The sequence below is a fragment of the Bos indicus genome, chromosome 1 (genome assembly GCF_029378745.1).
Source record: "Bos indicus isolate NIAB-ARS_2022 breed Sahiwal x Tharparkar chromosome 1, NIAB-ARS_B.indTharparkar_mat_pri_1.0, whole genome shotgun sequence".
In the NCBI taxonomy this organism is placed as follows: Eukaryota; Metazoa; Chordata; class Mammalia; order Artiodactyla; family Bovidae; genus Bos; species Bos indicus.
In genome coordinates, this window is record NC_091760.1 from 151,810,973 (window position 1) to 151,834,889 (window position 23,917).

The 23,917-nt window shown below is 38.5% G+C and overlaps 1 protein-coding gene across 5 annotated transcripts in view; it reads left to right on the top strand.

The window, feature by feature from the left end:
* PIK3R4 (phosphoinositide-3-kinase regulatory subunit 4) overlaps positions 1-23,917 on the top strand; it is a 78,689-nt gene that overhangs the window by 5,748 nt on the left and 49,024 nt on the right. For 4 of the 5 annotated variants that reach the window (XR_011568735.1, XM_070796968.1, XM_070796983.1 and 1 more), the window contains exons 3-7: positions 4,848-4,981; positions 6,121-6,703; positions 10,783-10,917; positions 13,346-13,567; positions 21,228-21,401. Coding sequence is in view for 4 of the 5 variants with exons in the window: in XM_070796968.1 (XP_070653069.1) it covers positions 4,848-4,981; positions 6,121-6,703; positions 10,783-10,917; positions 13,346-13,567; positions 21,228-21,401 (1,248 nt within the window). In the remaining variant the exon portion in view is untranslated. The remainder of the gene's footprint in view (positions 1-4,847; positions 4,982-6,120; positions 6,704-10,782; positions 10,918-13,345; positions 13,568-21,227; positions 21,402-23,917) is intronic. The other variant, XM_070796975.1, reaches the window with a different exon arrangement.

The window sequence follows — 23,917 nt, forward strand, 5'->3', positions numbered from 1 at the left end:
TCTAATTTCTGGTTTTCCTTTCCTTCTTTTTCCTTTGGTTTTAGTTTGTTTCTCAAGGTTAAGATTAGGTTACTGTTTTGAGCTCTTTTACAAGTTAGGTGTTTATAGTTTACATTTTCTCCAAATGCTGCTCTAGTTGCATCCCATACATTTTTGTATATTGCTTTCATTTTCATTCATCTCAAAGTGTTTTGTAAGTTTTCTTTGATCATTGGTTATTTATGAATATGTTGTTTCATTGTACATATTTGTGAATTTTTCAGATTTCTCTTCTGTTACTGATTTATTTCATTCCATTGTGGTTTGAAGGACATAATTTCTATGATTCCGGTCCTTTAAAACTCTTGAAGCTTGTTTTATGGTCTAGCATATGGTTTCATTTGGAGAGTGTGCTGCATGTACTTGAGAAGAATTTTGTATTCTGTTAGATGGAATGCGTGTTCCTTTGATATCCATTAGATCTAGTTTATAGTATTGTTCAGTTCTTCTGTTTTCTTTTTGCTTTGGTGTTCTTAATAGCCATTTTTAGTTTTTTTTTTTATTATAAAACTGGATACTATATGGATAGAAATTAAGAAATTTATTGAGTGTTTATATCAGGAACTGTCTTAGTCGCTAGAGATTTTTTAGTGAACAAAATAGACAAAAATCCCTATGGAGTTCAGTGGGTATATGGACAGTAAAGAAATACACGCATAAAATATAAAATGTGGCGTTCAGTGCTGTTGGGAGAGTATTGTGCTACGTGTTGAGGGTGGGGTAGTTGTCTTAGGGGGCTTGCAGTTTTAAACTGGCAGTCAAGAAATGCCACACTGCTAAGATGACATTTGATTCAAGATCTGAAACAGGTTTAGGTATAAGCCATGAAGATTCTCGACAGAGTTGCATCCCAGGCAGAGGGACTGGCACATGCAAAGCTATGACTCAGGTTGTTCAAAGATCTCCTTAAAACTTGTTAAATGTGTGTCATGTAATGATTCAGTGAAACTGCTTCGTCTTTTTGGGAATGTAGATACTTTATTTCTTGTTTGAAGATTATTTAAGTGCACTATGCAGAGTATCTCTTCTCCCCCTTTAATCTTACAACCACACTTCTTAGCACTTCCCATTTTATAATTGTGTTTGTTTACTGGTTTACTTTCTCTCTTCTAGAATAAGAGCTTCATGAGGGTAGAGATTTTATCTGTTTCATGCACTGTTAAAGTCTAGTGTGTGGTAGGCACCTGATAACTCTTTGTTTAATGGTTAGTAAATGAGTTGTCAGATATGACTCCTTAGTAGTTTCTTATGAACTTAATGTCTATAAATTCATAATAAAAACACTATTATGATGACTTTCAATCTATCTTTGTATCTCTTAATATATGTGTATAACCATACTCACAGAAAACTAGTCAATCTAATCGCACTAGGACCACAGCCTTGTCTAACTCAATGAAACTAAGCCATGCCCGTGGGGCAACCCAAGACGGGCGGGTCATGGTGGAGAGATCTGACAAAATGTGGTCCACTGGAGAAGGGAATGGCAAACCACTTCAGTATTCTTGCCTTGAGAACCCCATGAACAGTATGAAAAGGCAAAATGATAGGATACTGAAAGAGAAACTCCCCAGGTCAGTAGGTGCCCAATATGCTACTGGAGATCAGTAGAGAAATACCTCCAGAAAAAATGAAGAGAGGGAGCCAAAGCAAAAACAATACCCAGCTGTGGATGTGACTGGTGATAGAAGCAAGGTCCGATGCTGTAAAGAGCAATATTGCATAGGAACCTGGAATGTCAGGTCCATGAATCAAGGCAAATTGGAAGTGGTCAAACAAGTGATGGCAAGAGTGAATGTCGACATTCTAGGAATCAGCGAACTGAAATGGACTGGAATGGGTGAATTTAACTCAGATGACCATTATATCTACTACTGCGGGCAGGAATCCCTCAGAAGAAATGGAGTGGCCATCATGGTCCACAGAAGAGTCCGAAATGCAGTACTTGGATGCAATCTCAAAAACGACAGAATGATCTCTGTTCGTTTCCAAGGCAAACCATTCAATATCACAGTAATCCAAGTCTATGCCCCAACCAGTAACGCTGAAGAAACTGAAGTTGAACGGTTCTATGAAGACCTATAAGACCTTTTAGAACTAACACCCAAAAAAGATGTCCTTTTAATCATAGGGGACTGGAATGCAAAAGTAGGAAGTCAAGAAACACCTGGAGTAACAGGCAAATTTGGCCTTGGAATACGGAATGAAGCAGGGCAAAGACTGATAGAGTTTTGCCAAGAAAATGCACTGGTTATAACAAACACCCTCTTCCAACAACACAAGAGAAGACTCGATACATGGACATCACCAGATGGTCAGCACCGAAATCAGATTGATTATATTCTTTGCAGCCAAAGATGGAGAAGCTCTATACAGTCAGCAAAAACAAACCAGGAGCTGACTGTGGCTCAGACCATGAACTCCTTATTGCCAAATTCAGACTTAAATTGAAGAAAGTAGGGAAAACCACTAGACCATTCAGGTATGACCTAAATCAAATCCCTTATGATTATACAGTAGAAGTGAGAAATAGATTTAAGGGCCTGGATCTGATAGAGTGCCTGATGAACTATGGAATGAGGTTCGTGACATTGTACAGGAGACAGGGATCAAGACCATCCCCATGGAAAAGAAATGCAAAAAAGCAAAATGGCTGTCTGGGGAGGCCTTACAGATAGCTGTGAAAAGAAGAGAAGCAAAAAGCAAAGGAGAAAAGGAAAGATAGAAACATCTGAATGCAGAGTTCCAAAGAATAGCAAGAAGAGATAAGAAAGCCTTCTTCAGCGATCAATGCAAAGAAATAGAGGAAAACAACAGAATGGGAAAGACTAGGAATCTCTTCAAGAAAATCATAGATACCAAAGGAACATTTCATGCAAAGATGGGCTTGATAAAGGACAGAAATGGTATGGACCTAACAGAAGCAGAAGATATTAAGAAGAGATGGCAAGAATACACAAAAGAACTGTACAAAAAAGATCTTCACGACCCAGATAATCACGACGGTGTGACCACTGACCTAGAGCCAGACATCCTGGAATGTGAAGTCAAGTGGGCCTTAGAAAGCATCACTATGAACAAAGCTAGTGGAGGTGATGGAATTCCAGTTGAGCTATTCCAAATCCTGAAAGACGATGCTGTGAAAGTGCTGCACTCAATATGCCAGCACATTTGGAAAACTCAACAGTGGCCACAGGACTGGAAAAGGTCAGTTTTCATTCCAATCCCAAAGAAAGGCAATGCCAAAGAATGCTAAACTACCGCACAATTGCACTCATCTCACACACTAGTAAAGTAATGCTCAAAATTCTCCAAGCCAGGCTTCAGCAATATGTGAACCGTGAACTTCCTGATCAAGCTGGTTTTAGAAAAGGCAGAGGAACCAGAGATCAAATTGCCAACATCCGCTGGATCATGGAAAAGGCAAGAGAGTTCCAGAAAAACATCTATTTCTGCTTTATTGACTATGCCAGAGCCTTTGACTGTGTGGATCACAATAAACTGTGGGAAATTCTGAAAAAGATGGGAATACCAGACCACCTGATCTGCCTCTTGAGAAATTTGTATGCAGATCAGGAAGCAATAATTAGAACTGGACATGGAACAACAGGAGTTCGTCAAGGCTGTCTATTGTCACCCTGTTTATTTAACTTCTATGCAGAGTACATCATGAGAAACGCTGGACTGGAAGAAACACTAGCTGGAATCAAGATTGCTGGGAGAAATATCAATAACCTCAGATATGCAGATGACACCACCCTTATGGCAGAAAGTGAAGAGGAACTCAAAAGCCTCTTGATAAAAGTGAAAGTGGAGAGTGAAAAAGCTGGCTTAAAGTTCAACATTCAGAAAACGAAGATCATAGCATCCGGTCCCACCACTTCATGGGAAATAGATGGGGAACAGTGGAAACAGTGTCAGACTTTATTTTTCTGGGCTCCAAAATCACTGCAGATGGTGACTGCAGCCATGAAATTAAAAGACGCTTACTCCTTGAAAGGAGAGTTATGACCAACCTAGATAGCATATTCAAAAGCAGAGACATTACTTTGCCAACAAAGGTTCATCTAGTCAAGGCCATGGTTTTTCCTGTGGTCACGTATGGATGTGAGAGTTGGACTGTGAAGAAGGCTGAGCGCCGAAGAATTGATGCTTTTGAACTGTGGTGTTGGAGAAGACTCTTGAGAGTCCCTTGGACTGCAAAGAGATCCAACCAGTCCATTCTGAAGGGGATCAGCCCTGGGATTTCTTTGGGAGGAATGATGCTAAAACTGAAACTCCAGTACTTTGGCCACCTCATGCGAAGAGTTGACTTATTGGAAAAGACTCTGGTGCTGGGAGGGATTGGGGGCAGGAGGAGAAGGGGACGACAGAGGATGAGATGGCTGGATGGCATCACTGACTCAATAGACGTGAGTCTGAGTGAACTCCGGGAGTTGGTGATGGACAGGGAGGCCTGGCGTGCTGTGATTCATGGAGTTGCAAAGAGTTGGACACGACTGAGCGACTGATCTGATCTGATGTATAATGCATGTGTAGTACATTTGTTTTAAACTACAGAACAAGGAAGTAATTTTATTTGATTTAATTTTTTTAAGAAGAAAAATTAAGTAGGCCTTTTTTGATTTCATACTTTTGGAAACTGATGATTCACCAGTAGATGTTTTTTCTGCCTTGCTTGATTGTAGTTGTGTGTTAAATTAAAGAAGTTACGTATCTTGAGTTTCATGAATTCTCTGAATTCTTGATCTGTATTACGGATCTCTTGCCTTTCAGTTTTAATGGAATTATTTCCTGCTGTTTTCCAGGTTGTGTGATCGCTGAGCTTTTTACAGAAGGCGTGCCTTTGTTTGATCTCTCTCAACTTTTGGCCTATAGAAATGGGCAGTTTTTCCCTGAGCAGGTGCTGAGTAAAATTGAAGATCGCAGTATCAGAGAACTGGTAACTATGCTGCAAATATTTACCATAATGTTTTAAATAGAACTATATTCTCCCTTCAGTATTAGTTCTCTGGAACATTCTGAATTTGGGACGAGCAATAAAGCCCCGTAGACTAATATACGCCTCCTATCATTTTTAGTTTGTTAGGCAGAAATGTATAATTTTTCCCCCTTCTTAGACACAGAGCTCATTTGACTTTATGTTACAAACACACAAATACACACACATCTTTCCATTAGATTCCTAACTCTGCTTTGGACAGATTTGGAAGGAAATAAGGAGGTACTTGGGCATTAGAGAGGTTGTCCAAGATAGAGCTTGCTGATAAGTAATAAAGAGAATAAATATGTAAAATGAGGAGACAGGAGAATCAGCTTGAGTATAATACAGTAGTATAGGAGCATTTCGTATAGAAGCAGCTAGCTTTGTAGACCTCCCTTGACCTGAGGGCAGTTCTGGCAGCGGGGCTGTTGAATCACCTGTTAGTGTAGCAGATCAGACGTGAGGAATTCTGGGAGGTCATGTCAGCCGTGTATCCACACTGCTATTTTGAGGGGATGTTTTTTATGGCATTTACTACAGTAACTGATGCATCTGATGATGACTCTGAGCCATTGAAAGGTTATGATATATTTAAAATATTCTTTAGTAAGGTAGGGAAATAAGCATTTTGATTTCTTTTAAAAATGGCAAATATTAAAAAGTAAGATGCCCCAGAGGAAGCCAGTTTAGCTCACATCCAGTGAACAGTACACTGGATTTAGGAGCTGGCATACCTGTCTGTTCTCGGGGTGGCGCCCATTATCATGTTGTGTTGGCTAAGTATGAATTTGGGCCTACCTTTTCTTAGCTGTGAAAGGAATGAATTTGACTACTTTTAAAGACTAGATCCTCTTTATGTGTCTGGACCATCTAGAGTACGTTACTGTGTGATTTTCTGTTGCTTTATAGGATGATGGTAGAGTCACATTTTACTCAGTAGTCATGTTCTGAAAGTAGTTTGAAAGGTGAAGATTGGAAAGCGTCAGTATTACCTCAGAGTCCCTTTAAATTACATGTAAGTTGGTGGTGTTGCTTTGGTCTGATTTAATTTGCTTTTCTCAAATCTGTGTTTTACTCCCATTCTCCCCTTGGTGTAGGTAACTCAGATGATTCACCGGGAACCAGATAAACGTTTAGAGGCAGAAGATTACTTAAAGCAGCAACGTGGCAATGCCTTTCCTGAAATATTCTACACTTTTCTTCAGCCCTATATGGCCCAGTTTGCCAAAGAAACATTTCTTTCTGCAGATGAGCGTATTCTGGTTATAAGGAAGGATTTGGACAACATCATTCACAATCTCTGTGGACACGATCTGCTGGAGAAAGCAGATGGAGAGCCCAAGGAGAATGGGCTGGTTATCTTGGTGTCAGTTATAACGTCCTGCCTGCAGACCCTGAAATACTGCGACTCCAAGCTTGCCGCTTTGGAACTTATTCTCCATTTGGCCCCAAGATTAAGTGTAGAAATTCTTTTGGATCGTATTACTCCTTATCTTTTACATTTCAGCAATGACTCTGTTCCCAGAGTAAGGGCCGAAGCCTTGCGGACGTTGACTAAAGTTCTTGCTCTGGTGAAGGAGGTTCCTCGCAACGATGTCAACATTTACCCAGAGTACATCCTGCCAGGCATAGCCCACTTGGCCCAGGATGACGCCACGATCGTCAGGCTAGCCTACGCTGGTAAGAGCTTATTGTCCCAGTAAGTGACCACTGACATCCTGAAGTTAGTGACCGTAATACCTCTTGTTTCTCTGATATTTTTGGAAATTCCAAAGAGAACCTTGAACTTTGGTCCTTGAACTATTTGTGTACATTTTGGTAATATTTATAGCTGATCTGTTCATGAAACTCAAGCTTTGTGTTTACTCTGATTTGAAGTGATCAGAATTATTAAGTGAAAAATACATAGCACAGAATTTTATGATTTTACTGGGAGTATTAACATTTAATTTGGAGTAAGATGTTTACAAGTATGTGCTTCTGATCTAGTGTCTTTAGGCCTTTCTGAAGTTTCTCTGAACAGATATGTTTGCTTGAATATTAGTATTAGGGTATAACAGTCTATTGCTGTTGAAAAAAATTAATTTTGCTGGGTAGTTTGGTGTTGAAAGGACCCAGCCTGTTAGGTTACTGAATTTGAAGGTGCCTTCAGTTACTGTGATGCTTAGGAAGTGTGGCTTTTTTGTGGTGAAGTGGGTGTGTTACAGTAACACATCTACCTGTTTTTATAAATATTTATAATTCTCATTCATAAAATCAAGTGATACAGATTTGTATTTTTAATTCCCTAAATTAATTTTGAATGCTTATTTCTGCATGGAAAGTGTCATTGAAATATTCACATAATTCCATGATTTATTTCTGAAATATAATCTGATAGAAATTAGGAATTCTGAAGTCTTTGTAAATAGTATGTGACATATGTGGTGGTGATAATGTCTCTTTCTTTGAAAGATGCTTGCTTATTATTAGTTCATTATTTGATGATATACTTGTTATTTTACTGGACTATGAGAAATGATCTTTGGACTCTGTCTTTACGGCTACACACATCCACAGAGTGATCGGTGCTTGTTGGCTTTTTAAAAAATATTTATCCATCTGTCTATTTACAGTTTCTGATTTCCATAGCTGTATAGGTGTAAATTTTAGGCTTAGGAAATTCAGGATTTCTTTAAAGACATATCCAGGTTTATTATTTGGAACAAAGCATGTTTATAATTCACTTGGTAAAGAGAAATACAGTTGACCCTTGAACAACGTCGTGCTTAGGGATACTGACCCTCCACACGGTTGAACATCCTCTTATAATTTATAGTTGGCCCTCCATCCATGGTTCTGCATCTGTGGATTTCAGCCAGCCATGGATTATGTGATACTGTAATTTAATTTAATATTGAATTATTTATTAATATTATTTAGTAATATAAATATAAAATATTTATATTAATATTTAAATTTAATATTGAAAAAAATTCAGATGTTCAAGGATCAACTTAATTGCACTGAATAAAATTAAATGAAAGAAAAGCCTATGGTTTTTAAAAACAAGCTGTGTGTTTTAGACTATTATGAGCTACTTTTGGCCCATCTTAGTCTTTTCTCAGTTGTAGTGAATAGGTAAGATTCTGATGTGTGGGTATTATATTAATATATTTACATTCATTTATTAGCAGTAATAGCATAAAAACAGTAGCGACTTTATTGAAAAATCTGCTTTGTGTAAGGACATGTACTGCTCCTGGTTGCAAGGGTTAATTGTATAAGATATAGAGATTCTGAAATAGGTTCTGGATTCTTTATTTTTTAATTAATTAATTTAACTGAAGAATAATTCCTTTACAATACTGTGATGGGCTCTGCCGTGCATCAGCATGAATCGGCCACAGGTATACGTGTGTCCCCGCATCCTGAACCCCCTGCCACCTCCCTCCCTACCCCCTCCCTCTGGGTTGTCCCGAGCACCGGCTGTGGGTGCCCTGCTTCAGGCATTGGACTTGCACGTGTCATCTGTTTCGCATTTGGTAATGTATGTGTTTCCGCGCTGTTCTCTCAAATCATCCCCTCCTCGCCTTCTCCTGCTGAGCCAGAAGTCTGTTCTGTACGTCTGTGTCTCCTTTGCCGCCCTGCATGTAGGGTCGCTGGTGCCATCTGTCTAAATTCCATATATATCTGCGTTAATATGCGGTGTTTGTTTTTCTCTCCCTGACTTACTTCACTCTGTATAATAGGCTCCAGGTTCTAGGTTCTGGAATTTAAGGTCTGTCTAGCTGTTGAAGCTGACACACCAGTCTTGAGCAGTAGGTATTAGAGTCTCTTCATTTCCCAGCTGAGGAGTTGGGATGGGAGAGGCTGCGGTATACCACCAGAGTGTACCAGGACTGGTTCTTTCTCAGTTCTCAGAGCTGCGGGTGTGGACCTGGATTTTGAGGCACCCTGCTTTTATCTGTCTGCTGGGTCTCAGGGTGAGAGGCCATGGTGACCCAGGGTCAGTGCCAGGACCTTGCAGTGCCCCGTGCTACCCAGCCGTGGTGAGCCATGGCTTAAGCATGAGCAGACTGTGTTTTTACATAGAGTCAGAAGTCTCTGAACTTGTATGGCTAAGTGTAATTAAACCACACATGTCAATAATGATAAATGTTTAAAAATCAATTAAAATTTTCTTTTGTTGTAGTGTTTTTAAACTCAAGAGATGCTGGTATAGATTTGTATCTTGTATAAGTGAACTGACAAGTGTGTTGTGGTTTATGAGCATAAATGGGGGGATAAGTAATAGATCTATTCAGACTTGAGAAGTGCCCAGGAAAAGAAGAGACTTTTCCTAATAAAGATATTTTTATTGAAGTGGGAGTATTCGTCTGGAATCAGCAGAGAATGGTATAGGATTCTCCTGTCTTTAGGCTGAGTAGGTGCTGCAAGGTATCAATAACTTGCTTGCTTAGAGGTACATTTTCGTTCTATTCAGAAAACTGTTGAACCTAGCAAGCGTAGGGGGTGGGACTCTACCATGAAGGGAATCACTGTATTTGGTAGACTAAAAAACATCAATTATGGTGGGATGCATCTCTATTTCAGAGATGTTAAAAAGTGAAGAAAAAGTGAGTCTTAGAATGAATAGAACAAGGTAGTTCATGTTCCGTGCCACTGACTGCTGAGAAGAGAAAGAGTGTGTCTTTGAGGGTATGGTCACATATTAAGCATGGGAGTCAGAGGGGAAGGGCAGAGGCAGGAATACACAAGAATGGGAGGAGGAGGAAAGCGTAAGCCCAGAGCAGGTAGAGTTAGCTTCAGGTGAGACAGCAACGCTAAGGAGCAGGCGTTCTCACAGTGGCCAAGAGTGGGAAATAGTCTTAGACGTCTCATCAGAGAGAAAGGAGAGGAGGTGGACCGCTGCAGGAGCACGGCAGACGGCGTCACACTGGTTCAGCAGGAACCCGAGGATCACTGTAAGGCAGGCCCTTAAGGGGTGCTGCATGTGGGTAGTGGTCCTCTGAGGAAGTCCTGACTCAGTTATGTGTGAGGAAGCTGAGACTCAGGTTGGCTGAGCAGTCAGCTGGTAAGTGTCAAGGTCAAGGTTTGAGCCAGGACCTGGGTGATCCTAAAGGTCAGCTTTTTAATTTAATGTGAAATGTGTTTCTCTGGTAGCCTATTGCGTATCTCTTACTCAAGATGATGCTGTTGAAAAGATAGGTCTTTGTGGAAGAATTAAGCTTTTTTATTTTTATTTTTTTGCCTCAAATGATTTGACTGCTGTATTTTGGTTATTTGGTATTTTTTCCAGTTTTATTGAGATGTAATTGACATACCTCACTGTATAGTTTTAAGATGTAGAGCATGTTGGGTTGATTTACATGTATTGTGAAGTGATTACTACAGTAAGTTTAGTTAGCACCCATCGTCTTACAAAGATATAATAAAAAACAATGAAAAATTTCTGTTTCCTTGTAATGAGAACTCTTAGGATTTACTCCAAAACTTTCATATATGCCATGCAGCAATGTTAACTGTAGTTACCAGGTTGTACATTTCTGTATTTTTAAAAGAAGTTTATGTTTTATGGTTAAAACTGATAGTTTGGGTATAGTTGTAGATTATGAGATTAGTCACTAAAAGTCAGATTAGGTTAAGTGCTAAATTGGAAAGTCTTGCTTTTCTTTAGTTTTATTATTATTTATGTGTATTAAAATTTAGGGAAAATAAGTTATAAGCATTATACAAATTTATGATTATAATTATTATAAATTTTCTCTCTTTTATAGAAAACATAGCTCTGCTGGCAGAAACAGCTTTGAGATTCCTGGAATTAGTACAGTTGAAAAATCTCAATATGGAAAATGACCCAAATAGTGAAGAAATAGATGAAGTTACACATCCCAATGGGAATTATGACACAGGTAGTATGATTTTCTCTTCCAAATTCTCTGTGACTTAGAATGAATTGCTGTATTTAGAATGTGAACTTGCAGCAAACTGTCTTTTATAATTCTAATGTAAAATGAAAGAATACCAGACGTACAGAGGGAAGGTTCCTACCGTTTGACTGTTCTCTTCTACTCTTATGCATTGTTATCTCGCCAGAACATGACCAACCTGTCACCACAGACTCTAAGCTCAGTAGTTTCTCAGCCAGAATTGACTTGTATCAACAGCAAAGCTAGCTGAATTATAAAATAATTATAGGATAAAAAGAAAAACATTGACAACACCATAGCTAAGGAATCTAAACCGTTCCTGCTTATGAAAGAATATTCTGACATACACTCAGTCATAAACTGTTTATTTCATACTACCTATGATTCTTGTATCAAAACCCATACCTTTTATCATAAAGCAACAATATAACGGTGAACTCTGTAAGGTCTATCCCTGACTTATGTTTCTCTACATCGATAACAGGTTTTTAACAGGCTTTTAGTTAATGTTTATTGGGTTGAATATTTGTAAGTCAGATAATATACTAAGATGTTTTCTAAGGTATTTCTAGTTCAGAAAAACTAGAGAAATCTACTTTTCAGATGGGGAAACAGTGGTAGACTTTATTTTTTTGGACTCCAAAATCACTGCAGATGGTGACTGCAGCCATGAAATTAAAAGACATTTACTCTTTGGAAGGAAAGTTATGACCAACCTAAACAGCATGTTAAAAAGCAGAGACATTACTTTGTCAACAAAGGTCCATCTGGTCAAGGCTATGGTTTTTCCAGTAGTCATGTATGGATGTGAGAGTTGGACTATAAAGAAAGCTGAACGCCAAAGAATTGATGCTTTTGAACTGTGGTGTTGGAGAAGACTCTTGAGAGTCCGTTGCACTGCAAGGAGATCCAACCAGTCCATCCTAAAGGAGGTCAGTCCTGGGTGTTCATTGAAAGGACTGATGTTGAAGCCGAAACTCCAATATTTTGGCCACCTGATGCAAAGAACTGACTCATTGGAAAAGACAGTGATGCTGGGAAAGATTGAAGGCAGGAGGAGAAGGGAACGATGGAGGATGAGATGGTTGAATGGCATCACCGACTCAATGGACATGGGTTTGGGTGGACTCCGGGAGTTGGTGATGGACAGGGAGGCCCCCCGTGCTGCAATCCATGGGGTCGCAAAGAGTTGGACACGACTGAGCGACTGAACTGAACTGCACTGAAGACAACTATAGTGTCTCATTTACTTGTTAAATGGGCCATTTTATGCAACAAATATTATTTGGAGTTGAAGACACGGGAATAATTTTAAACTTATAAAATAATGTATCAGGAAATTCTTGGAATTACTTGGAAAATAATACTGTTGTACATCCTATAAGCATGTAATTGGACTGTTTGTTTTTTTAAAATATGTTTATTTGGCTGCATTGGGACTTAGCTGGGGCACTCGGAATTTTCACTGTGTCATTGGGATCTTTCATGGTGGCGCAGGGGCTTCGTTGCCCAGGCGATGTAGGATCTTAGTTCCCTGACTAGGGCTCACACCCACGTCCCCTGCATTGCAAGGTGAATTCTTAACCCCTGGACCACCAGGAAAGTCCTTGGATGTTTTAACTAATGAAGTTAGGCAATAAAACTTTGGGGGAGTTAATCTAAAGTTTTTCTTAACATGAATATAGACTTGGGTCTTTCAGACCACCTTTTCCCTTGACAGTGGCTGCACCAGAAGTGGGCTCCGCCTTCATTCATTTAGTCAGTGGATAACTGTTAAACATAAGCTTGGCACCAGGCAGTTTGTGTGCTTACTGTGAGCATTTAGGGATATGGTGGTAAGTGAGACAGAAAAGATCCCTGCTCTCTTGAGACTGTTTTAGTAAGGGGAAGACAACCAACTGTAAATAACCAACTGAGTAAATAAATGAGTGAAAAATGAAGGGTGGGTAGGAGATAAGATCAGAGAAGGAGGTGGTGGCCAGATCATGTGAAGTCTTGTCAGGACTTGCAGTGTGTTTTCTGGCTTTCTAAACTGTAATTAACCAACACCTGCACCATCAGATTATATCCTGACCAGTCTTAAGCGGTTTTGCCTCCTTAGATCAATCTTACTGGACAGCATCTCTCTGGTGCTTCCCTGTAGCCTTTTTCTCTGAGCCTCATAAATAAAGCTAGTAAATAGCAAGGTAGTGGCCCTGCTTGTAGCATCTGCTTATTGCTGTTTTTTGATCTATGTTTCATCTTCCCAGCTAGCCTTCCACGCTTTGCGTAGTGGAAAAGGTTAGTGATTGCACATTTTCTGTGGCGGCTCCTGTGATCATTCTGTTTCCTGCGAGGAGTGAGGAAGACTGGGTCTGTATGTGTGGAGAAAAGAAAATTGATCATATTTTTCTTTGTTTTCTTTTTTTAGAGCTCCAAGCCTTACATGAAATGGTCCAGCAGAAAGTTGTCACTTTGCTAAGTGACCCTGAAAATATCGTGAAACAAACCTTAATGGAAAATGGGATAACACGGCTGTGTGTATTCTTTGGACGTCAGAAAGCTAATGATGTTTTGCTGTCCCACATGATCACTTTCCTGAATGATAAAAATGATTGGCATCTTCGTGGAGCTTTTTTTGATAGTATAGTTGGTACGTTTTTGTTTGTTTTCAAATTTATCTTTAAGATTTGAATTATCTTCTCAAACAGATAACTTCCATGCGGTCTGAAAGGTGGCAGTACTACCAAATTTCATTAAAAAGGAAATGAATTCCTGGTATTTCTGTCTGTCTTCATGCTTTTGGGTGATGGAAATATCTTAGCCGATCAAGAGATTGAGACGCACATACAAAGGGATGCCATGTGGTCATTAAAAAGTGTGTTCTGAAAGAATATTTAATGACCTGGGAAGGTACCATGAAGTGTTACTAAAGTGACTGAACTCAGTTGAGTATAGGTAATAATAACAAATGATATGTTTATTAAAAAGGCTGAATATACTAACATGTGAACAGTGATTATTTCTGGGGCTGGGATTACAGGTAATTGGGTTCTTTTTTTCATTTTTACAAATGAAATTACAAATTACAAATACGTCAAATTTTCTATAGTAAACATGCAGCACTTTTACAATCAGAAAATAATAGTATAATTATGATTGAAAATCAGTGTAATTAAAAAGGAAGCTTACAGGCTTTGCTTTTTTGTAAAACCAAAAATTTGTGAAAAATTAGTCGACTTTTTTCCCACTATTTCAAAATGTTGCAATTCTTAATTTTCAGATTTATTTAAAGAAGAGAAATAATCTTGTATTTTATCTACATATAATTCCTGTTGTATTTGGATTCAGAATTAGAAATGAACTTATTTTGAGTAGATTAAGTCATGTTTTACACTAAGATTTAATATTTTTCATTTTTGAGTAATAACTCATTGTTTTCTACCTGATTGTACTGACCTTTTCAATTTTAGATTTGGTTATTTGTGAACTATTATGTGCTAAAGCTATCTTGTTAAAATTACCCGCTGCTGCTGCTGCTGCTGCGTGACTTCAGTCGTGTCCGACTCTGTGCGACCCCACGGACTGCAGCCCACCAGGCTCCCCTGTCCATGGGACTCTCCAGGCAAGAACACTGGAGTGGGTTGCCATTTCCTTCTCCAATGCATGAAAGTGGAAAGTGAAAGTGAAGTCGCTCAGTCGTGTCTGACTCTTAGCGACCCCATGGACTGCAGCCTACCAGGCTCCTCAGTCCGTGGGATTTTCTGGGCAACAGTACTGGTGTGGGGTGCCATTTCCTTCTCCCAATTACCCACTAACCCTTTATATATCATTTTACACATGATTGTAAAACTTGTCTGTTAACTCAAAAAAGCTTAAAAACGGTTCTGCACACTGGTAAGCTTTACAGGTATCAAGACTTTCTCATGTAGCAGAAACTGTGGAGTTTATAGGTTTTGATTTTCAGTAATCTGGGAAAGTAACTGATAAAAGGTTTGCTGTTGGATGTTTTTCCTAAAAAATAAAAATAGGAAGGAAACTCATCTAGCAATAGTATTCCTGTTTCTGCAAATACAACTGTATAATGTGGTAGAGAAAAGGATACTTCCTACTTTTGAAAAGTCTTGAAATTACTGTTCTTGCTTTGCTATAACTGGAGATTACTGTACCTCCTCTTTTCATACCTTTCTAGTTTGTTTTTAACTTTTGCATTAGTTCATTGATTCATCTCAGCCTTCCGTCTTGGACTCCAGCTAACTCAGCTCCTAGACACGGTATCCTTTGCTTCTCACCTCCCTCTGTCTGTCTTGTTCCTTTAAGTAATCTTGTTTTTATTTCTTTTCTTTGTAAAAGATAGTTCTTGAAACTTTATCTACTGGTCAGTTCATGTGGATTTTTTAAAAAAAAAAGATTGATTGATTGATTTTTTTTGGCTTTTTATTTTTTGCACGGTCTTTGTTGTTGCACTTGGGCTTCTCTAGTTGCGGCGAGCGAGGACTCCTCTTGTTGTGGAGTGTGGGCCTCTCACTGCCGTGGCTACTTCTGTCGTGGAGCGCAAGCTCCGGGTGCATGGCTTCACCAGTTGCAGCGCGCAGGCTCAGGAGTTGTGACTTGCAGGCTCCAGGGCGCGAGCTCAGTAGTTGTGGTGCACAGGCTTGGTTGCTGCAGAGCGTGCGGGATCTTGCCCTACCGGGGGTGGAACCCGTGTCCCGTGTACTTACTGCAAGGTGGATTTGTAACCTCTGGACCACCAGCAAAACCCCCATGTGTATTTTGAAACATGGCCTTTATGTTCCTTTTTCACTTTTAAAGTAATTTTCATTTATTTTTTGTGTATAAAAGTTAATATATATGTGCTATAGAAAAATTGGACTTCCCAGGTGGTACTAGTTGCAAAGAAGCTGCCTGCCAGTGCAGGAGACGTAAGAGATGTGGGTTTGATCCCTGAGTCACAATCCCCTGGAGGAGGGCCTGACGACCCACTCCGGTATTAATGCCTGGAGAATCCCCATGGACAGAAGAGTCTGGCGGGCTACAATCCACAGGGTTGCAAAGAGTCTGACATGACTTAGCACAGATGTAGAAAAATTGGAAGATCTAAAAAGCTTAAAGAAAACAACTCCCCTCCAGTTCTCCAGCCCATGTACAGCCTCTGTTGGTGTTTTGTTTTTTCCCTTCCTCTAGGTCACCCTTGCCTCTTCTTTCCACCCGTCGTCCCATTCTGCCATGTATGCTGTGAGGCACTGTTATGTACTGGCTAAGAGCAGCACTGTGTTTTTTTTATTTTTTTAATTGAAGGGTAATTGCTTTACAGAATTTTGTTGTTTTCTGTTGAACATCAACATGAATCAGCCATAGGTATACATATGTCCCCTCCCTCTTGAACCTCACTCCCGTCTCCCTCCCCACCCACCCCTCTAGGTTGATACAGAGCCCCTGTTTGAGTTCCCTGCATCATACAGCGAATTCCCATTGCCTGTCTATCCGGGAGTTGGTGATGGACAGGGAGGCATGGCGTGCTGCAATTCATGGGGTTTCGAGGAGTCGGACACGACTGAGCGACTGAACTGAATTGAATGAAAGTTTCCATGTTACTCTCTCCATACATCTCACCCACTCCCCCCAACCCACCCCATAAGTCTGTTCTCTATGTCTGTTTCTCCATCACTGCCCTACAAATAAACTCATTGGGACCATCTTTCTAGATTCCATATATATGCTTTAATAAATTATATTTATCTTTCTCTTTCTGACTGACTTCTCTTCATATAATAGGCTCTAGGTTCATCCACCTTATTAGAACTGACTCAATTGTGTTCCTTTTTATGGCTAAGTAATATTCCATTATCACACACACATACCACAGCTGCTTTATCCATTCACCTGTCGATGGACATCTAGGTTGCTTCCATGTTCTAGCTATTGTAAATAGTGCTTCAGTGAACACTGGGGTACATGTGTCTTTTCAATTTTGTTTTCCTCAGGGTATATGCCTAGGAGTGAGAGTACTGCATCATATGATGTTTTTATCCCTAGTTTTTTTTAAGAAATCTCCATACCGTCTTCCATAGTGGCTGTATCCGTTACATTCCCACCAACAGTGCAAGAGCGTTCCCTTTTCTCCACACCCTCTGCAGCATTTATTGTTTGTAGACTTCTTGCTGATGGCCACTCTGACCAGTGTGAGGTGATATCTTATTGTAGTTTTGATTTGAATTTCTCTAATAATCACTTAGTAGTGTCTGACTCTTTGTGACCCTATGGATTGTAGCCCGCCAGAGCCCTCAGTCTGTGGAATTCTCTAGGCAAGAATACTGGAGTGGGTTGCCATTCCCTCCTCCAGGGGATTTTCCAGTCCAGGGATCAAACCTGGGTCTCCTGCCTTGCAGGCAGATTCTTTACCATCTGAGCTACCTGGGGAAATAATAAGTGATGCTGAGCATCCTTTCATGTGTTTGCTGGGCATCTGTATGTCTTTGGAGAAATGTCTGTTTAGATCTTCTCCCACTTTTTGATTGGGTTGTTTGTTTTTCTGGTATTGACTTGTATGAGCTCCTTATATGTTTTAGAAATTAATCCTTTGTCAGTTGTTTCATTTGCTGTTATTTTCTCCCATTCTGAGCATTGTCTTTTCACCTTGGCTTATAGCTTCCTTTGCTGTGCAAAAGCTTTTAAGTTTATTTAGGTCCCACATGTTTATTTTTGTTTTTGTTTCCTTACTCTAGAAGGTGGGTCGTAGAAGGATCTTGCTTTGATTTGGTTGCTCTTGAACACTTGCATCGAGTGTTTAAGAGCAGCCACTCTTGACACCAGATTGCTAGGTTCAAGTTCAGGCTTTGTCACCTACTGATTGTGGTTCTAGGGGAAATCATTTAATCTTTTGTGTGCCTTTGTATCCCTGTCTGTAAAATGAGGATAACAATATTACTAACCCACTAGTTGTTGTGAAGATAAAATGAATTAACATATGTAATAATGCCTAGCACCTAAGTGCTCTGTATGTATTATATTACTTCTCAGTCCTGTTATTTTTTAAACCTTTATCTAGTAACATGTATATTCTAAACATTTTCTCATGTTATTAAAAATTCTTTGAAACCATAATTTAATAAGTAGAAATATTTTATTATAGTTTTACCAAAATTTAATGAACTGTTCTTTTGAATATTTAGATTGTTTTTACTTTGGTCAACATATATTATACACATCTATTCAGTTTAGTTGCTCAGTCTTGTCCAACTCTTTGCAACCCCATGGACTGCAGCATGCCAGGCTTTCCTGTCCATCACCAACTCCCGGAGCTTACTCAGACTCATGTCCGTTGAGTCGGTGATACCATCCAACCATCTAATCCTCTGTTGTCCCCTTCTCCTCCCGCCTTCAATTATACATCTAACCATTTACATGAATATTTTCATCTGATTATTTTCTCAGGTTGGGAGTCCGAAATTTTAATTACTGAGTTAAATAATATGAGTATATTTTTAGAACTTGACACATTTTGTAAGCTTTTCAAAGCGATAATATCATTGGTGGGCATTGTTCAATAGTATTGCACAGCCTTCCAGTATGGACTAGGCTTCAATCAGTGTTGATAGCTTAAAATGATGACTTGTTTTGATGTATATTTATTTGCTTATCATTGGAGGTGAAAAAAATTCCTCATGTTGATTACTCATTCATATTTCTTACTATGAATTTTTAATCTATTATTCTGGCTCCCATTTTTGGATGGTGTTATGCTTTTCTTATAATTTTTTTGAGCCTTTTATATCTACATTAAAAACAACATTTTATCACTTCTATGGCAAATAATCTTTTCTCAAATAAGTTGACTATAATTTTTTATGTCATTTAAAATAACTTTAGTGTTGTCAATTTATTTGATCTTTTCCTTCTTGTTTTTTTTTTTTTACTTTTGCACTTAAATCTTTTTCCATTCCAGAATTAGGTTAATTATACATTGGATGCATGTCTTTTTTTTGTATTAAAGCTTTATTTTTTTTACGTAGAAGTAAGAATCTGGCCTGCAGTGCAGGAGGCCTGATTCAATCTCTGGGTTGGGAAGATCCCCTGGAGGAGGGCATGGCAACCCACTCTAGTATTCTTACCTGGAGAATCCCATGGACGGAGGACTCTGGCGGGCTGCACTCCTGGGGTTGCAGAGAGTCAGATACGACTGAGTGACTAAGCACAGCATAGCATGAACTGCTTAATCTTTATTTGGGGCTGTGGTATGAGGTGAAATCTAAATTTTTCTCAGGAATGTAACCAATTTTCCCAACACTATTTACTAAACATTTCATTTATTTTCCATTAATTTGTGAAGCTTCTATTACCATCTGTTTCATGCATATATCTTTTAGGGTCGCTTTTCTGGGTATCCTATTCCATTGATTTTTTTTTTTTCACTTTGCTACTCAATATTATACTCTCTATAGTTATATTCTAATTATTATATATTTATTAACAACTTTAGTATCTGGTAGAATAAGCTCCCCAAATGTCAGTCTTCCTTTCCAAAATATTTTGAGCTATTTTAGTTTGTTACACGTTTTAGTTTGTAAAGTTTCTAAATAGAATTCACTGAAATTTTAGACAGTGTTTTTTCTTTTACTACAGAAAAAAATTCTAAAATTCTTTCTCAATTATAAGGGAAATACGCTTCTGCAAATTACTCAAAACATAAGAAGTGATGTGTGACAGGCAGAGTTGCACTTCGCAGCACGTACCCTGGTGCGTGGTTGTGGTTTGCCGCCTTCAGGTACCTATCGCTATCTTATGTAGTGTTTTCATATTATTCTTTTTAGGAGTATCAGTTTTATACTTTATCTCTTGACTTTTTTCTGTGCCAGATGAAGAGTTAACTCACTCATATCATAATCTGATCCCCCTTGTCCTCTCTGTTTTGAGGTGTTGGTCACTGTGTTCGCAGTGGTTGTTTTTAGATTGTTGTTTCTGTAACTTTAAGTAATTCAGTTGTTTCTTAATTGGCCTTCTGATTTGGACTGCAAAGAATTTTGTGTTTCCCTCCTTCCTCCTTCACTTCCTTCATTCCTTTTTTATCTTTTTCTTTCTTTCTGCTTCTTCTGTTGGTTGCTAATTCAACTAACAATTGCATTTTTATAGTTGATAATATTTAAATTATCTTCTGCTTGTGATTCTGAAAATTCAAAATAATTTACATGAGTATGTAAATTTTATTGACTTTAGCACCAAGTAGTGGGCAGTATTTATAATTGCTTCACCACAGTTCTGATGCCATGACTCTCTCAGTTGATGAGAATGTCTGTAGCATCAAGGTCAATGGATTCTTTCTTCTGTCCTCTGCAAACAACCACATACATAGTACATTGTAATTTATTTCATTTTTACATATGACTTTCTTGAACATTTTTTTTTTTTTTCGTCCTGGAGTTTGACTTTTTTGTTTTCCTTTTAGAGAGAAAATACACCTTCTTCACTCTGTCTATAATATCTAGCTTCTTTCTTCCTAGTTTTATCTATTGCTTGTAATGTCTTCCATTTTTCTTCTTAATAGCATTTTTGAAGTTTATTGACTTTTAGTTTTAATTTGGGCTGATTGATTTCTAGGTCTTTACTAGGTTTTATCCTTTTCCCCCCTTGAATTCTTGGTTTATATCTACCATTTTGTGTTTCTACATTTTCCTCATTTTGTTGGCAAACATCCTCAAGAAACTTTCTTAGAAATGTTTGCATGGGAGGTAACCACGTACAGTTCTTGCATGTCTCATGATGGCTCATTTTTGTATCCTTATTTTATTGACAGTTTGGGTATAACATTTCTTCCATAATCTTGAAGATCTTGCCCTGTTGTGTTCTAGCCTGCATGGGTGCTGAAATGATCATCTGATGCCAGTCTAATTCTACTTCCTTTTTAAGGGATTTGTATTTTCCTTTCTGTAAGCTTATAGGATCTTTTTCCCTTGGCATCGCAGAATTTCTTGATGATTGGCATTGGTGTGGGTCTTTTTTATTTATTGTGCTGGGTAGGAAATGCAGTGTCTCTCTGTGGGTTATTGCTTAATATATTTGGCTTTTGATTCATTTTATTCCCTGGTGGCTCAGTGGTAAAGAAGGTTCAATCCCGGGTCGGGAATGTCCCCTGGAGAAGGAAATGGTAATCCACTCCAGTATTCTTGTCTGTAGAATTCCATGAATACATTCCTGACAGGCTACAGTCCATGGGGTCACGAAGAGTTGAGGACACGACTGAGCAACTAGCACTTTCACTAATAACATTTGTACTTTCAGGTGTAAAACAATCACGTATGGTTGCGTATCTTTTTCAGGCGTCGCTGCCTATGTTGGCTGGCAGAGCTCCTCAATTCTCAAACCCCTGCTGCAACAAGGTCTTAGTGATGCTGAGGAATTTGTTATTGTGAAAGCTCTTAACGCCCTTACCTGTATGTGTCAATTAGGGCTGCTGCAGAAACCCCATGTCTACGAGTTTGCCAGTGATATTGGTAAGTTTTTGCTTCTTAAAATTAGGATGGGAAAATGAGGGAAAGGTAAGAGAAATATGGGCTTCCCTGTTGGCTCACATGGTAAAGAATCTGCCTGCAGTGCAGGAGACCTGAGTTCGATCACTGGGTTGGGAAGATTCCCTGGGAAAGGGAATGACCACAACTGATTGATAGCATTGTGGAATTTCTAGACAATCTACAGTCAGATTTTCAGCTCTTGGGTCTCTTTTGTGTGTGTGTGCACAAGCGTGCATACCCTCATGCATGCTTATGCCTGCACTCATATTATATGTGAGTGACAAGCAGGCCACTCACAGGAGCATTGGTTCTCCAGCCCAGGCTGGGAAATACATCTTTGTTTTAATCTGTAGTTAAGTCTTGGTGATCCTGGAAAGATGAAGATTTTTTTTTTTTTTAATACAATGTAGATAAAGTCTTTAACTGCCCTAAGAGTTAGCTTATGTTTTTGGACACTTGATTGTTAGCTATGTTGAGACTGTATGTAAAAGATTGTCTGTGACTTGTGTCATTACACTGATCACCAGTTAAACACTTGCAGTATTGCCATTACTACTGTTAGTAATTTTATTAACCAATGAAAGGATTAATTCCTTGACCTTTATAATAGTTAACCTGTGTTTATCAATTTTAAATTCAGAATAAGAACAGATACATGTGACCCTTTGTAAAAATAAAAATATTAGAAGCTTTTAGTTTTCTTACCACTTCATTTTAAGGAAGTAACCAGTATGAGATTGCAAGTTGGTTTTGTACTGAGAAGACATGAAATCTTAGACAATTACCTTTTTAGATATAATATTTTATTACTGCTTAATGCTTTGCCAATAAAATTTATAAAAACTCAAAATTAGTTAGATTTGGTTGATAAGTTTTTCTTGAGGCAATCCTTGGAGAAAAAAACACAAAGAAATTATTATTTTGATTATTTAAATTAGATGGTTAGGTAGTAGAGGTATAAAATTTCTAAAACTTTTTATGCATGAATATAGATTTTTAAAAGAAAAAAATTGTGGAGACTTGAGTATATGCAGATTTCTTATTTTATACTCCAATATCTATAATCATTCTTTTAGATTGTAATCCTAATTTGAATTTTTGGAAGATTATCTTACAAAGAATTTAATAGTGAAGTTTTGAGTATTGGTAATGTAATCATGATAAAAATCTCTGCTACACTGAAATACTTTTTTGTGTGTAATCTACAAAGTACTAAACCTTGAGGGAATCATCTCTCTCTTTTCCTCAGTTTTTAAAGAGCTAATAGCTTGGGAAGCAAAAATTATTAATATAATAAAAGATGTTAGAAGGTCTTTTGAGTTTCTTGTCCTATGTAGTATAAGGCAGATGTAGAAAGCACCACTTTTCATAAGAATATTAAAGAGAAAATGTATCATCCTAACAAATATCTTGCTGCTTGGAATATTTTCCTGCTCAGTTCTCACATCAGTGTTGTTTTTTTTCCTCCTGTGAAAGTGGCATTGCCTTTTAAGGGTCAAATTTTCCTTGCTTTTGACTTTGATATTCTGCATTGTAATGAAAATCCTCTGTATATAAATATGTGCTTGTATATTATAATTTCACATAAATGTATTCCTTCTGTTGCTTATTAGGAAATTGTTTTTGAGATTTACTATAGTAGATAAGTAGCATTTTACTTATCTGCAAAATGGATGTCTGTCAATTTTTAAGCAAAAATTATCATAAAAGATAGTTTTTTACCTCTCTCGTCAAAATCTACAGAGATGTTTTCTGAGTTCTGCTGTTTCTAGTCGGGGTCTTCAAGTATCTTAAGTTTAACGTAAAAACAATTATCTTGAGGTACAGAATAAATCCAGTGCGGCACATTGGATTTGGGTTGTTTTGGATGTGGAACTTCCTTGGAACTAGAACTGAATTTGATACTGCCTATGGGGATGAAGACTCGCCTTGCTGAGAAGAATCAAGCAAATAATCATTTGTTGGCATTTTGAACTGTTTAAAAAAGAAAAACGTTTTTAATAACTTAGAAACACCTACTTACAAAACAGATGATAAACTGTGTGCATCTCTCTGTTCTGTCTTTAAACTGTGTGTGGCTAGTCTGTTCTAGAGATTCTTGGTGGGAATTGTGCTGGTGGTGGTGATGATCGTGAATGATACTAATCAAGCTTCCCACTTTGAATTTATGAAAACTCACCTTTCCCTCTTGTCCTCGTTTTTTAGTCACCAAGTCATGTCTGAATCTTTGCGACCCCCATGGACTGTAGCCCAGCAGGCTCCTCTGTCCATGAGACTTCCCAGGCAGAAATATTGGAGCTGATTGCCATTTGCTTCTCCAGGGATCTTCCCGACCCAGGGATCAAACCCGCGTCTCCTTCCCTGGCAGGCGAGTTCTTCACTGCTGAGCCACCTGTGAAGCCTCTGCCTTTCCCTCCACCTGTCCCCAGAAAACTGGGAGTGTATTGGATGTTTTACAGAAAATCCTCTTGATTCTGTTTTCTTGTATTTGGCATCTT